The sequence below is a fragment of the Cheilinus undulatus genome, linkage group 4, assembly GCF_018320785.1.
Source record: "Cheilinus undulatus linkage group 4, ASM1832078v1, whole genome shotgun sequence".
Lineage (NCBI taxonomy): Eukaryota > Metazoa > Chordata > Actinopteri > Labriformes > Labridae > Cheilinus > Cheilinus undulatus.
This window is the reverse complement of record NC_054868.1, coordinates 50,820,950-50,837,307: the sequence shown is the minus strand read 5'-3', so window position 1 is coordinate 50,837,307 and position 16,358 is coordinate 50,820,950. Positions and strand designations below refer to the sequence as shown.

The following is a 16,358-nucleotide window of genomic DNA, read 5'->3' as shown; positions in this document are numbered from 1 at the left end:
ACTGTTCAGCCTGAAGCAAATAAAATTTAGGTTGAAAAGGTTGAAAAACCCTAGACAGGTGGTCAGAGATGCTCTGCAAACTCGCTGTCGGAACAAAACACGCTGATGTCTGGGCTCTATCTGAGCTGCTGTTTGTCACATATCACTCAGTTTTTTGCACTTTTACCACCACTGTGACTGAAAGTTTGGGCTGTTAGTAGCATTGATTATGCTTTGCGTGTGCACTACAAAGAGACATATGCATTTAAACCAGTGATGATGGAGTTGCAAACACCTATTTCATGGCCAGAATTGTACCTGTGACAGTACTGAAACCTGCTTATTTCTAACCACTTAGCAATTCATGCATTAATCAGTACTGGTCATCTATAGACAAATACATTTAGGTGAAGCATTTTAGTGATGCTACTTGCATACTTGGTGCCCTGGTGAAATTTCAGGGTCTATCCCTAACCCTAAGTAGCATGCTTGTTTGTATCACACATCAACAGACCTAAATCAAAACACTAATCCCCCCATAAACTGTAAAATAGATGAAAGATAATAGATGGAGATGTGCCATGAGTTGAACAAGTCAGGCTGAAGAAATTAAAGAAAAGAAAGAGAGCCAAAAGAAGGATAAAGGCTCAGAGTCAAGAAACTAAAAAGGAAGCTTTTGTTTACCTTGACAGTCATCTCGGCCACAAAGATGGCAGTAAAGATGTAGTTTGAAATGGTGAGAAACACTCTTTCCTGCAACAAAAGAAGAGAACAATACATGAGAGAAACAAAAGAGCCGGGGTTTAAATGAAGCAGGAAAGAAACAAAAGGACAGCAGAAACCCTGCCTGGGGAAAATAAAGACATCGGCTGTACTTGGTGTTTTTAAAACAGGAAGTGAGAGTCAGTGTCAGTCCTGCTCTTTTGCTTTCTACTCCAAAAAGTTTGTGGCATCTCTTCTCTGTGTTTTTAATTAAACTTGAATCTCATTTCCAAATTACATGCCACATTTGAAAGGCTTTCGCTTTAATGTGAACGCTTCAGAACACTTGATTTGAAAAGTGCTTACGACTCAATATTTGCTGCTGCTTGATTGCAGGGAAGTTGTTTGATGCCAGAATCCAGCGAGAGCTTAAAGCAGTGAAAGCAAATTAGCATTTTGAAGTGCATTAATTAATGTGGAGTAATCTTCAGCTAATAAATCTTTCTGAAGAGTATTTTTTTCTTCGACAAGTAATGTGTTTACAAGAAATTCAATATGTCAATGCTGCAAGGAGCATCAGAATCTGTTCCTCTATCAATGCCATTCTTGAAAGAGGTATTCATGGCTTGTGAAAGAGATATTAGACGGGACTTACCAAGCTGCCCTGCAGGATCTTGGGTCTTTCCAGAGCCACCGTGATGCAGTTTAAAAAGATGAAGGCGAGGACGACGTAGTCAAAGAGCTTATGAGCGATGATGGACTGACAGAGGAGTCTGAACCTGGAATAAAGAGATACAAATGAGCAGAGGTTATGAAAGCAGATCGTAAACCGTGATGTTAATTTTTCAAAAGTACAACACACAGGGCCCCATCATAAACCAAGTGCACAGCATTTTGGCTTGCTACACAGATGTCTTTTCTATTTTCCTCTTGACACAATTACCATTTGTACACTGTAAACTCAAGTATAGCAACAAACCTCCACTCCTGTTTGCAACCATGCATGGGGATGTCTTAAAACAAGGACTGATCAGGAGCAAAGCTGGCACAGAACCAGGACTCTGTGTGAACATGAATGTGAGTGTAGAACAATCTGGAGCCGCTGAATGTCCACAAAGAAGTCAAGAGATTGAAAAGCTTTTCTGCTCAGAGTAGTAGTCAGATCTCTGCACCTGTGTGTTTGTGTACCTTGTCTGTCAATTTATTCCAGGCTGACATGACAGATACAGTAAACCGCCACTGGGACTCTCAAAGTAAAGCCCAATCAGTTTGTTTCTGTGTTGAGACTACTTGCTTTTTCATACAGTGCTTTTATCCTGAAGTGTTTCCAGGATAGATCCTCTGTTCTTGCAGTAACATGCAAAGTTGCTTCGATGTTATGATAACTTTCCTTTCATTTCTACTTGATGTTAATGATTTAAAACACTGGATTATAATCATATTGCATCATATCATATTGTACTATATCATATCAAATCATATTGTATCATATCGTATTGTAACAAATCATATCAAATCATATTGAATCGTATCCTATCATATTATTATGTCATATATCATATCATATAATCGTATTGTATGGTATGGTATGGTATGGTTTATCATCATATCATATTGTATCTTATTGTATTGTATGCATGTTGCTACTGCCCTTGGCTAAAGTGACACCAATACAACCACTCCAGCAAGTAGCCTGCACCAGTGGTCTCAGAGACCAGCTGCTTGACACTTTTAGAGTAGTCGATGCTAATGTCTGTGATTAAATGTGCATTATTTTCTGTCACAAATCACTCTGTTCAGTTACTGTTAATAACCCTTAGGCCACCATGGCTAGTAGGCCAATCAAATTCACCCCACATCAAACAGAAATGCAGAGGTTAGCTGGCAGCTAATTTCTAGTGAAGGCACGGACAAACTGACTGAATTAAGATAGAGAGCTCAATTCTTTTATATCGCTGTAGTGTCACATTTGGCTCTCAGTCTTCCCTTAGTTTGGATCAGCTCTACTCTAACACAACGAATGGCTTAGGGACAAATTTCTGATTTTACTTTACACAGACCTTATGTGTTAGGTGATTACTTCTTTCTCTTTTTTTCAGTGTTTCAGCAAGCTTTCTGAAGCCCTTATCTGGCCACTTTCTCCTACTGGCTGACTACTCCATGTGTCTGTGGAAAACCCTGGGTGTTAAACACTTGAACTGGAGACTCATGGATGCAATTTAAGCGACTGAGGATGCTCCCTGTCCCTGAATAGACTCTAACATAGTCACACACCTGCAGTGTTGTTGTTAAATCATCAGTTTCAGAGCCAGTAAAAGCTGTAAGTCAATCCCACACATCTTCTCTCTCCTGCCAGCGATATAGTTTGCAGAATCCACCTTCTGTTGCACCTGCTCTGTGGGTGAGAAAATCAATCGCCAAATCTGACTGCTTCTCCTCCAGACCTGGCAACCCTGTACCTTTATCTATCGATTCAAATCTGGCAACCCTGTCCCCTGATATCGATCATGACCGATGGGTTCACCGGCGTCTGCACGTATCCAGCCTGAGACACACCTCCGGTTCTTGGCTTGTTTCTTATTTTGTTTACTCGTCTTTCGCTCCGTCTCTGCTCACAGCTAACACAGACACGTGCATATGCTCCCTCACACACTAACAGCACACCGAGGTATAAACAAGGCCTACCGCCACATATGCTCACACTTTCCCACGAGCACATATGCAAAGTCATCTACGAACACATGCAGGAACATGCGACGCCACACTCGCAGAGCTACGGCCTAACGTTATAGTTCACACACACCGCCAACACACAGAGCCTCGGCTTGACAGATGGCACCTGCCAGGATGCCAAAACACAGCCCTGGGGCCCGGCTTCCCTTAAGTGGCTATCAGCACGCCGGGAATTGGGGGGAGTGAGTGAGTGGATGACTGAGTGATTTTTCTTTGGTGGTGCTTTCAGGGGCGCTCCTGACAGCAATGCATCGAAGGCCGGGCGAAAAAACATAATAACACAGACAACGACACACCAACAGACACACAACTCAGAGCTCCAAGTCGATAACAGTGTCTAGAGAAGAAGGAATGGTTGGAGGGAAACACACCGTGATATCACTTTAACAAGTCCTTTGTGAAAGCAGGAGACAGCAGCTTTCTCGCTGAGAGCACACTAATGGTTGGACTGTACTGCTGCCTGTTTGTCCACATTATCAGGACAGAGTGGGAAACGTTAGCTAACATTTGTTTTATGTGCAATCGCTCTACTTTGTCATCTCATCTTTCTACAATTGTTTTCTCTTCAAGGTGAACAAAGAGGCTGAAAAACCCAAGAGTACGCTCTGCAAACACTCATAAGTACTGATACTGAAACAAACACGGATCTCTGTTGTCTTACTGAATGCTTTATGTTGTTACACCTGCTTGTGTTTCATGCAAACATCAAACTTCAGGCTTTGAGGGGTAAAGTAAATTACTCCCACTTCTCCTGAATTTCATTGTGCACTTTAAGAGACAAGTTTAACTGTTAAGCAGGCAACACACAACGTAATAATCGTTCCAATTGTCAGACTGAGGTGTGGACTGGAAATCTGGCACATCCGGCATTTTCCCAGTGGGTGGTTTTGTGTCAGAATGATTTATTGATTCTTAATTTTTTGCTTTCCACTGGCCCATAGAGCAGGGGCATCAGCACATTGTTTGTTTTCTTTTCTATGACAGTTTACCAGCCAGATCATGTTTTCTAAAGGTCCTCCCCTACCCATTGTGCTCCACCTCAGAAATTGAAACTTAAATGTCTTGAAAAACAAAGACAATCAATTATGTAAATAAACATCAAATTTGAACAGAAATTCTTTTTTTTTTTTTTTTTTCCAAAAAACTCTAGCAGGCCTGTCACTAGCTGGGACTGAGCCGCAGTGGAGCTTCTGTCTGGACCAGACATCATGTATCATCCAAACAAGCGACACCGAAAGCTCTCTGTGACGGAAAAAAATGTTCTCGCTCTACTCCCGGACTTTTGTCAAGATGCACAAAAGTTGTATAGAATCTGCAGGCCATACTATAGACCAGTGTTTCCCAACCATTTTTCCTCTGAACCCCCCTTACATGTACCTAAAAAAAAGCATATTAAAGGACCTTTGTATAAACCTATATTAACTGCTTTATCATGGTCTTAGTCAATATTTGCAAATCTAATTTTGGCAGCTTCAGAGCAGACAAAGCCTCAAGCCCCCCTTAAGATCTCTGCTGCCCCTCCCGGGGGTTCCAGACCCCATGTTGGGAATGCCACTGAACAGTGATACTCAGCGTGTGGCTCTGTAGTCACATGTGGCTCTTTTGTAATTATTTGTGGCTCTTTTATGTCTTAATTTTAAATATCATTCCCCCAGAAAACCTTTAAAAGGGGAAACTTTTTGCCATTTTCTCAATTTTAGCCACTTTCCACCCATTTAAGCTATTTTTTTGCCATTAAACACCCGTTTTTTCCTATTTCTTTGGCCATTATGCAACTTCTTTTTGCCACCTTTTCCGACATTTTTTCCACTTTTATCCCATATTTGCCTTTTTCACCATTTTTGCCCATTTAAGCTACCTTTTGCTATCAAAAACACCTTTTTTCCTATTTTTTTTGCCAATTTTTTACTGCTTCTTTTTGATACTTTTTCCCCCATTTTTGCCACTTTTTTTCCTATTTTTGCCCTTTTTAAACCATTTTTTTGCCACTTTTCATCCAAATAAGCTACCTTTTCCCATTAAATACCACATTTCCTATTTTTTAGCACATTTTTGCCAATCTTGACTGCTTTTTGACTATTTTAGTCACTTTCCACTCATTTTTTTTGACACGTTGCCACTTTTTGACCGTTTTTTGCCATGTGTAACTTATTTTTTGTCACTTCTCACCCATTTTCGCTACTTTCTGACAATTTTTGCACCTTTTTCTCCCCATTTTCACCCCATTTCACCCACTTTTGCTGCATTCTGACCATTTTAGCCACCTTTAACTTATTCTTATTGCTACTTCAAACCGTTTTTTTGCCACTTTTCACCACTTAGTTTGTGGCTCTTGCAAAGGAGTTTTTCAGTCATTTAGCTCTTTGGTTGAGCAGGGTTGAGTAATACTGCTATAGTCTGTCTCAGGAGGAGGAAGAGGAGGAGAGGCAGGTTTGGGACAGGTACATCATGAGCATGAGGAGAGCAAAGCAGTGGGAAAAAACCATAAGGGCTAATAAACATAATTAGACTGTGAGTCCACTTTAAATATTTAAATCTGCTGCTTTCCTTGACCTGAAGAATGAAGAGATGGTTGAAACCTTTCACCGTACCATAAAATCACTGCATTATAAATAAAAGTCCTTAATTCAGACTTTATCCCACTTACATACAAGTAGGCCTGTGCCACTATTCTCAATAATATTGAGTATTCTTATTAAATGGAAGTGGAATTAAGTGGAATAAAATGCTATGTGATTAATTTGCTATCACACTGATATCAGAGTTGCATTGATCTATGAGCCTAATGGCATATGTTCATACCTGATTTCTTATATTCTGGTCATACGTTTAGAAAAAAAGGTTGGTATGATGTAGAGCAGCACTGACTCATGAGATGTATGTGAGTAGAAATAAACACAACCATCAAATGCTCATTAAAGTAGAGAAGCTATTTCTGAAGTATTCAAAATCAAATGTGTGTTTATCAACAATATTCCTGTAAATGTATGTAATTAATCTGCTATTTCATTACTGTGAGCATCGGTTTTAAACTAAGGCCTATTAATTTAAAAATAAAACGAACTCTGGAAGACATTTTTCAAAATAAGGGCATATATTTTCTGCATTTCTGCTTGATATGGTATTTTTATTATTATTATTTTTTAATAGCTCTATGTAATAAAGGGGACAAAGGAACATGTTCAACATTATTTTGACCCGCTGTGACAGGCTGTTCTGAGGCACAAATGCCAGGGCCGAATTTTCTCCCCAGTCCATCCCTGATGAGATTTAGTCCTTCCTTCAGACCAAAGTCAGCAAAGACCCAGTCATCGGATGATTCTTTAGATCAGGGGTTCTCAACTTTTTCAGCCCGAGAATCCCAAAATAAAGGTGCCAGAGACTGGGGACCCCCACTGTACCTAAAGGTGGTTGAACACAGTAATGCACATTCAAGAATAGTCATGTGGAGACAAGGCCGCCCATTAGGGGAAAAAATGGCCCAGCCAAACTGGGGGCCAGCAACGTCATGGTTCACTGTAAGTGAAGCTGTGGTATTTTATATTTAACCTGAATCACAATCACTCTTATCAAAGAAACAAATATCCTTTTTAATTTATTTGTGCAGTAAGTAGCCCTCTTAAAAATGTTAATACTTTTATTTTAAACAGAATTTATACTTTAAAGAAGCTAAAATGGGTTAATAATGGCAAAAATGTTAGGGAAAGTGGTGAAACTGGAGTTTAAAAGTAGCAGAAATGGGTTAGAAGTGCCAAAAATTGGATTAAAGTGGCAAAAACCGGCATATTAAGTGGTAAATTTGGATGAAAAAAGTGGCTGAAATGGAGTTAAAGAAACAAAAATAGGTGGAAATTTGTTGAGATGGGATGAAAAATTGATATAAACTGACAAAAAGGGTTAGCTGAGGAAGAAATAGGTGGAAATGGGTTAAAATTGCAAAATAGGTAAGAAAAATTGTGAAATGTGGCATAGAAAGTGGTAAAGAGGGGTAAATAGTGGCAATAATGTGTCAACAGAGCAATAATAAGCAGAGAGTGGCAAGATTACATTTAGAAATGGCAAAAACAGGCAGAAGAAAGTAGTAGAAAGGGTTTAAAACTGACAAAAAAATGGATTTTAAATGGCAAAAATGTGTAAAAGTTGGCAAAATTGGTGGGAAAACAATGATGACAACGGGTTAAAATCTTTTAAAATTGGTGTAAATGGCAACAGTGTAAATTAAAAAATTTTCCTAGTTTTTTAAGGCATCTGGAGACCCTCTCAGTTTCTCATGACCCCCAACAGGGTCCCAACATTGAGAACCACCGCTTTAGATTACCTTGCTTTATTATCCTGTAGTGTGTGGTGTTACAAGTTAACCTCGCCCATGGCGACTGCCTATTCTCTTCAAGTGTCCCTTATTGGCCCGCACTCAGATCGGTTTGGCATAAACACTGTAAACTGGAGCTTTGACGTGGATTTTCCTGAAGACATGGTGGCAGGTAAATCCATCTGCAGGGTTACATCACCACCCCTACTAAGACGTGCTTTCCCTCTTTCACTATTATTCCATGCATCTTCTGTATTTCTTCCCCTCAAGTAAAAACATTCTGCACAAGCAAATGTTAACCTTATTTCCCACTACAGTCAACAACATTCAACAGTTAAATATCAAGCATGCAGGGCATTCTATTTCATTTCCAACTCTCGTCTTTAGCTGTTTTGACGGATGTCTATGGTTAGTACAACTGAAGCTGTGTACTCACTTGTTCTGGGGGGAGAACAGGTAGATTGACCACTCCTCTCTGGTCTCACACCAGTCTGGCTTGTACACCTCCATCATCTTCTGGATACGGAAACACAAACTCTGGAGGAGACAGGAGAAGGAGAGGAAATAAAACAGGAGGAATGCTGGGAATATATTTATGGGAATTCTTATGGAAAAGCCACATGCATCAAGACACTGCTCACTCAAATCTTATGATTTATGATGGAAATACAATGAAAAGCAACTGCACATGTTCCCTCAAATTCATTGGAAGATCTCTGGTATGCTTGGAATTGGGGTGCCAAGACATTACACAAAGATGCTATTCTACTTAAACAAATAATGTGTGATTGCATGAATGAAAGAAGCTCTAAATCTCCTCTTTTATAAAGCACAATGACATAAAAGATACGAAAATTAGTTTGCACAGTTAAAGCAACATGTGCCACATCAGCATAACTGAGCTAGTCAGATTGCATCATTTTTGGACACACTGTTCATTGATTTCTGCAACTTTTTGGTATTTACTAGCAGTATCATATTTGTAGAGACTCACATAATCCGTCTCCTCATCCAGGTCTGCTCTGCCCTTGCGTGGATTCACCTGAGGGAAAACTTCTGCTATCAGGTGGGTGTTTGGACCAGGCGTCTTGCCGTTACAGTCTCGGTGGTCCACTCCTAATCCACTACCAGCCGTGGACCCCCCAGTGATGGAGCCCCCTGCCCCTGACCCGCTCCTCCTCCCAGATTCTGGATGGACAGGAGGCAGACAAGGGGCCTGTCCCTGCCCTCCTGCCCGGAGCAGCTCTGGGAGCTCCAGGGAGAGAGCCCGTCGATCTCTCCTTCCAGAAAAGTGCCTGGAGAGGAAGTGTGGAGGTGGGTGTGCGTGATGAGGAGGGTGAGGGTGATGGGAGTGGGGTGGGTGGGAGAGAAGGGACTCCTGCTCTGCGGCGTAGGTGTAGGAGTGAGGGGTGCGTGTGCTCTGGACGCGGAGGCTGCCTCCCACCAGAGGAGCCCCACCGAACCCGTAGCTCCTCCGACCCAGGCTGTTTGAGCTCGACCTAGAGCAGGAAACCCAATTAGAAGGTATTAAATATTAATTAAAGATGTCTAAAAAGTCAATATGGAGACAATCAATAGGACTGTAATAATAAATAGCTCAATCATGAAGCTAATCAGAGCATTAAAAGACACTGAGGGTTTGACGTTTTCATGTTAGCCTATAATTAAGGCTAATGAGGGTATTAATAATTAATCAATGACAAAGCTGCTAGAATTAACATACCTGCGGCTCCATGCAGACTGTGGAGGAAAAGGACGCCCCCAGTTGTGGTAGTTGGAACTGCGACCATGACGCTAAAATAAAGACACAAGTGTCATCAGCAGGTTGCAGCCAATAGAAAGACACTAAAGACCAAAGAGATGCTCAAAGAAACTGTTCATGGATATAATTTAGCTACAAATTGTTATCTTAAATGTTCAAAATAAATGATCATTAGATAGGAAAAGGGTTACAGTGCAAAGATATATTGACTTGAAAAAAGAAATACAATTTTGCCCACAATTGGATAATTCAATCATGAGGAATCCATGTAAAAAATTCATCTTGACTCAAGATAAGATGAGATAAGACACTAGATGATTCTACCATAGACTGTCCAGTGTTAAAGGATCAGGCATGATTGGGTAGGATTAAATAGTCCAACTATATCATTGATCTTTTGGAGCTAAGGCTGCCATAGTATTGCATGTGCTCTTATATGGCAATAAAAGGGTGCAAGGATCTGCTGCTCAGAGGATGTCCAAGAAAGGCTGGAGGTATTCCTGCTGTTCCTCTTTGTGATCACTGGATGCAACTGGCTGTGCCATAACTGAAATATATTTGCCTCCACAAAAAACTACCTGATTTGTGGGCTGTAAACTACAATCACAGACACTCAAGGAGGTGACTCTAATGCTAATTCTGAGAATATTCCTTGTGCTTTTGGGAATTTGAGTCAACATTTGAAGTGCATTGGCTCTGAGGGACACATCACAGCCTCTCTGTGTCTCTTTCTCTCTGTTATGAGTCATTCAGGCTCTCTTCTGCAGTTTCTAGGTCAGTGCACATCGATGTGCAAAGCATGATGTGACAACAGAATGTTGTCATAGCCCAGTCAAAATGCTTTCTAGGATACAAACAGACAACATGGTGGCAGGCTAACTGCCTTACTGCAGGAACAATTGAATAAATGGATTATAAATGGATAAAAAGATGCTTGATATCAGAGTTGCTGGTGTGGATAAGATCTTCCAAGACCCTGGAATGTCATCCAAGTGCCAAGCTCACTAGAAAATGCTCTGTAAGAGCTACAAAGGCGTGGACGGCATCATTAGAATGGCACAATGGAGAGCTTTCAGAGGAAAAAAAACAAGCAAGTGCCTACCAAGGTTATTAAAGTTAACTAAAACTAACTAAATAACTAAAGCTAAAATTCAAAAATCATTTTAGTTAACTGAAACTAAATAAAAAATAAGCTTTACCATGAAACAGAAACTAACTAAAACTGTATAGTGCGCCTACAAAAAGATCTACAATAAAATAAAAATAGAGACAAAACACACTGGGCTGCACGGTGATGCAGGAAATAGCGCTGTTGCCTCACAGCAAGAAGGTTCCTGGTTCGCCTCCCAGTCAGGGCCTTTCTGGGTGGAGTTTGCATGTTCTCCCCATGCATGTGCGGGTTCTCTCCGGGTACTCTGGCTTCCTCCCACCACCAAAGACATGCTTGACTCTAAAACTGGCTGTAGGTGTGATTGTGAGCATGCCTGGTTGGCTGTCTTTACATGTCAGCCCTGCGATTGACTGGGTGTACCCCGCCTCTCGCCCAGTGACAACTGGGATAGGCTCCAGCCCCCCCACGACCCCAGACAGGAGATGCAGTATAGAAAATGGATGGATGGACAAAAAATCCTTAGTTTAGTCTTTGACACAACCATACTGATTGGCACCGACACGTGTAAAATGGCCTGATTTGATTGGTTAAGACTTCATACATTGGTAGTTTTATGTCCAGAGTTGAATGAATGAAACTAAAACATAAAATTTTTGCAAAATATAAACTAAACTGCACTAAAAAAACTAGAAGTTAAACTAATAAAAACTAAACTGAAGTTGAACACAAAAAGTGAAAACGAAATAAAAGTAAAAACTACTGAAATATCCCAAACTTTTAGAGCCTTGCTGCCTACAATTTAAGGTTCAAAAGTCATTCAAGTTTGAATAACACGTCTCTTCTTTTTGCATGTGACAACGCCGTCCTCTCAGGGTTAAATTTGGCTCCGAAAAAAGAACAAAACTAGAAAAGCACTCGGAGAGCGTAGACCTCTGCCATTAGCCCTATCTCCCAATAGTGAAGAAGCCTTTAAAAAATTCCTGGGTCCAGACGGTGATCCAGATCACTCCCAAATCTAAACAGTGCTTCTTTATGCATTTTCTGACATTTCCTGAAAATTTGATCAAAATCCGTCCATAACTTTTTGAGTTATGTTGCTAACAAACAAACAAACTACCAAACCTCTTTGGCGGAGGTAATAATACCGGAAAGGGTCAAAACAAGACAAAAATAGAACACAATGAAAATGACTACAGACTATGTATAGATATAACACTAATTATGGACCTTAATCGTTTGTGACATATGCATTATTGCTTGCATGACTCAACTTTATAATAGTATCCATCCGTCCCAGCAGAGAGAGTTACTGCACTGAGATGTTGGTCTCTGTGGCAACAACACATGATGGGATAACAGTGGAATTGGTTTATCAGTGTCAGCTGTTGTTTATCTTTGCTGCTGTGTTGATGGTCACCGCTCCTCTGCCTCCACATTACCTCTATCACAAGTGTCACAGAAATCTTCTACTATTTGTATATTTGGGTCCAGCTTTCCTTTTCTAAAGGTACAAGTAGGAGGGATTCACAGGGATAAAGTCGGGAATCAAACATGCACACACTCTGCAGGACTACTGCTCTGATATGAAGCTGCAATGATTTTTAGGGTGGAGCATGCCTGCTACTTTAGGTCAATGATATATCAGTGGATGCATTGAATAAGTAGATGACTCAACAAATGGAACACAAAGTGTGCCTTTCAAATGAGACTGTGGTGCACTCAGCAGGCTGTCATCAAGTTTAATAAGCAAACCCCTGAGTGCCAGTAAGACTCAGAGGAACATAACCAGCTCTGTTTGTTTCCGCATGTCTAATCCTCTCAGCATGTCAGACGTAATTATATGTTTTACTCCTGGAAACATACATGTCAGCGGGCTCAAATATACCAGAGAAAGCATGCATTCGTCTCTATAGAAACTGAAATGAAGCGTGGACGTCGGCTGTTAAATAACACCACGGTCCTCGCAGAAACAACTCTGCGGATCACTCAAGAGGAACACTGAGTGTGTGCGCTTGGATGTGTGTGTGATTTACGCAGCAAATAGTTCTGTCAGGAGAATTTGTTCCCCACTGTACGGCAGAAAGCAACGACAGCAGCTGGTACTAAAGCTCTGTATGTCATACTGTACCATCAGCTGCAAACACTCTTTAACTACAGTAACTTTCCTCTTATGTAAAGAGTTAAAGTTAGAGGACAAATCAAATCAGATAACCACACTTCATCCTGAAGTTTCTGTATATAACTGCACTAATACAGTGTGTTGCTGAGCAGGCAGCTTTAACCTGCAGTCAGTGAACGCTGCTTATTGTGTCCTAAAATGTTATTGATTTCTGTCTGGGTGCAATTTTGCTGACACTTAACCAAGGCTGAGAACTGAAACCAAATCCCACTGATCTAAACTGTTCTGTCTAAAAGAATTAGGGTTAAAGTGGAGAGATTTAAAGGAAACAGACTGGAGATGAGCTGTGGTCAAGACCAATATGTTGAGGTCAGACTACACGGTAGAAGGTGGGAGCCATTGGCCTTTAAAATCTGTGGTTTCATCTTGCATTGTGTCATGATTAAGAACAATCAAGGCCACATTTGGGATGCCTCTTCAACCCCCATCAAAAAGTCTATCAGGTGAGTTTTCTCTTTTGTTTTCCCTGTCTCCTTTAGTCTTATGTCTAGGTTAGGGCTGGGCAATTAATCAAAAATTAAATAAAATTGCAGTGTGGCCTGTAGCAATTTTAAAACAGCAGAGGGTGCAATATTTCCTTGACCTGAAGTTTGTGTCATAATACCTGTTTTAAACTTTTTTGCAGCAGCAGCAGAGATGTCTTGCATTACATATCATGCCATTTACAAAAAGTCCTCCACGCTCCATTTTAGTACATTTTTTAATAAAATATGAGAATACAACAATTCATATCCAATTTGCAATATGAGTCAAATTTGTGGTGATTTTGGTATTTACACATTTTATTTTGTAGGACTCGTTTCTGTTTTGTTGCTGTGCACTAACTTTGCTTTCCCCTGAGGCTTCCCCTTCCCCCACGGCGCTGAGGTTGATTGACCGCACTGGTAGCTGCTCTGCAATCAAGCACACTACTTCTTCCCTGCACACCGATGCCTCAGTGCCAGTGTATTGTTTGCCACGCACAGCGGTACAACGGCTCCTCTACTACTTCCAGTGACACTCTTTGCATTATTGAAAATTTCTCTTGTGCTTTTTGTGACTCGTTTTTTGACCATTTCTTGTGTCTATTTTTTCCAGTGCCTTCCTCCTCGTCTCCCGTCAGCCAAAAACCCAGTGCTCTCTCAAGAAGCCTCTCTCTCACTCACACTCCTCCTAATTTTACTACGACACACTTTCCACGCAGTGCTGGAGTTGTTCATCTACTCAGGCAGCATGCACATGGCTAATTAAGGTGTGTGAATATTCATGACATCAACATGGATGATGTCAAACAAAGCCTATCTTTAGATTTTAGAGCTACTGAAAACAATGCAGGGGAATTTTTGCCAGGGCACTCTTGAAAAATTTCCAGATTTTGCAGACCCATTTTTCCATTTGTTTATGAAAAGTTTCAAGGGTTTAAAGGGATATTTCAGTATTTTTGAAGGTGAGTTGTATATGAGGTAGTGGTGTTAGCCTCCAGTGATTTTAGTGAGCTCCTTTAAGAAGGACTCGCTGGATGTACCAGTAAGGAAGCTAGGCTAAACAGCGTAACAGATGGGTACAGTTTCTCTGAGGAATTTAGCGAGTTCTTGTAGAAATGGGCTGCAAAACAATGTTGGCTCAAATGTGCGCACTATCGAACTGATTTATCCAGCATTTTATTTTACACCCAAAGAGTCTCTGTGCTTTTATCATTATTTTCAATGCAAGAGCACGTAACTGTTAGCAAAAGCATGTATTGCAAAATAATGACATAAACACAGAGGCTCTCTGGGTAAAAAATATAATAATTCAAAAGTTTTCAGTAGTATCTATGCTTGAGCTAACATGGCTTTGTGGCCCATTTTTACCAATAACTCGCTAAATTCCACACAGAAACTGTATCCATCTGTATAAACTAGCTTCCTGACTGGTACAACCAACGAGTCCTTCTTAAAGGAACAATGCTCACTGAAATCACTGGAGGCTAACGCCACTACTACTGCTAGACCTCATACGGCCCAACTAAAAAAATACTGAAATATCCCTTTAAATGGGTGTCTAGTCAACGGAGCGCTGGTTTATTTGTTAGGATGAGTTGTTGGTGCTTTTAGTAGAGGCTATTTTTGCTGTTGTCCGCTGCTAAGTTATAGTAGCGGCTAATGTGCTAACTTGGAGCTAATGGTACAAATGTGAAGCTAAGTGCTGTTGTTTATGTGTTAAACATAGGCATGAGTTAAGCAACTGGCTGCATGCATGTAAGGAAAAGCTAAATTTTTTAATAATACTGTTTAATCAACTAACACAAAGTCAGAAGAATGTCTTTTCTCAGCATTTTCCAAGGGTCAGTCATGTGTAATATGTGTCTAACAGGCTGTAATAGCAGGGTAACAATGACTCAGTTTTACTGTCTTGGTTTCTATTGTGTCAGTCATGGGTGAGGTTCAGACAGTAACATGTTTCCTCAGTCCTGTTTTATGCATTCACAAAGCAGGGTTTCTGATTTATGTGTTCAGCTGTTATTGGTCACATATGGCTGTATAAAGCAAATTTCTGCTAGTTCCTCTGAAGGGCCAATAATCTTGAGGACTATCACTCATTTTGGTCAGAGACAGAAAAAGTCTATTAGAAACTCTGGATTCAGACAGGTTTTACTGATTTAAAGCACTACTTCGAGAGTCGAGGCCTACTAATTCAGTCTAACTCACAGTGTAGGAATATCTATTGATTGACCTAAGACATGTAACATATGAAACTGGGATATGCTATAGCCCCCAATGTAGAAAATCCACCAGCCCCCACTGCTGATGAGTAAATCAGCATCACAGAGAGGGTTGCTACTGAAAAGACTCTTATTTAAAAACCAAGTAAGCATCAAGAATGGGCAACACAACAGCACTTAGGTTCAGTGAGGACAGAAAAAGTAACTCCAACATCTGCCTCCTGTACTCTGAGTGAGAGCCCATCCTGGGCATTTTGGCTTCACATTTGTACAACAGAGATCCATGTTATCCATGTTAATGTACAATGAACGGTTTTTGACAAGAGTTGGACCTATTCAGCAGTGTTAATTTCATCGACTAAAACTATGACTAAAACTATTAATCGACAGCCTTTTTCCAAGACAAAAACTAGACTAAGACTAACAAAAATAGATTTTTGATGACTAAAACTGACAAAGAGTAGGTTTAGTTTTTCGTCAAGATGACTAAAATCAGACTACAGTGTAATGTAGTGTTCGTCTGACATTCTAAAGCCATGATATTTCTCTACTGGTGGCAAATTTCTATGGACTAAAACTAGACTAAAATGTTTTGAGTTTTGGTAGACTAAAACTAGACTAAAACTAAAAAGGGTAGAAATGACTAAAATGTGACTAAAACTAAAATACATTTCGTCTAAAGACTAAAACTAAAATTGAAAATAGCTGCCAATATTAACACTGCTATCCAGTCCACAGTGAATGCCTTTCAATATTTGTAAATGGTGGAAGAATTGTACTTTTAGTACAGTTTGTAATAATAATGTTTATTTGGAAAGACAGTGCATTCACTGAGACAAAACAGAATTTAATATGCAAGGTTACAGCCAATTTCTGCCCATTGTTGTCTCTGTTGGAATT

At 40.3% G+C, this 16,358-nt stretch overlaps 1 protein-coding gene across 1 annotated transcript in view; it reads right to left on the bottom strand.

Annotated features, from left to right (window-relative positions):
* Positions 1 to 16,358, bottom strand: part of LOC121507795 (voltage-dependent T-type calcium channel subunit alpha-1I-like) — a 317,733-nt gene that overhangs the window by 103,748 nt on the left and 197,627 nt on the right. Inside the window, exons 16-20 of the mRNA XM_041784135.1 lie at positions 9,447 to 9,517; positions 8,718 to 9,222; positions 8,160 to 8,260; positions 1,337 to 1,460; positions 664 to 732 (exon numbers count right to left, since the gene is read on the bottom strand). Coding sequence (XP_041640069.1) covers positions 664 to 732; positions 1,337 to 1,460; positions 8,160 to 8,260; positions 8,718 to 9,222; positions 9,447 to 9,517 — 870 coding nt within the window. The remainder of the gene's footprint in view (positions 1 to 663; positions 733 to 1,336; positions 1,461 to 8,159; positions 8,261 to 8,717; positions 9,223 to 9,446; positions 9,518 to 16,358) is intronic.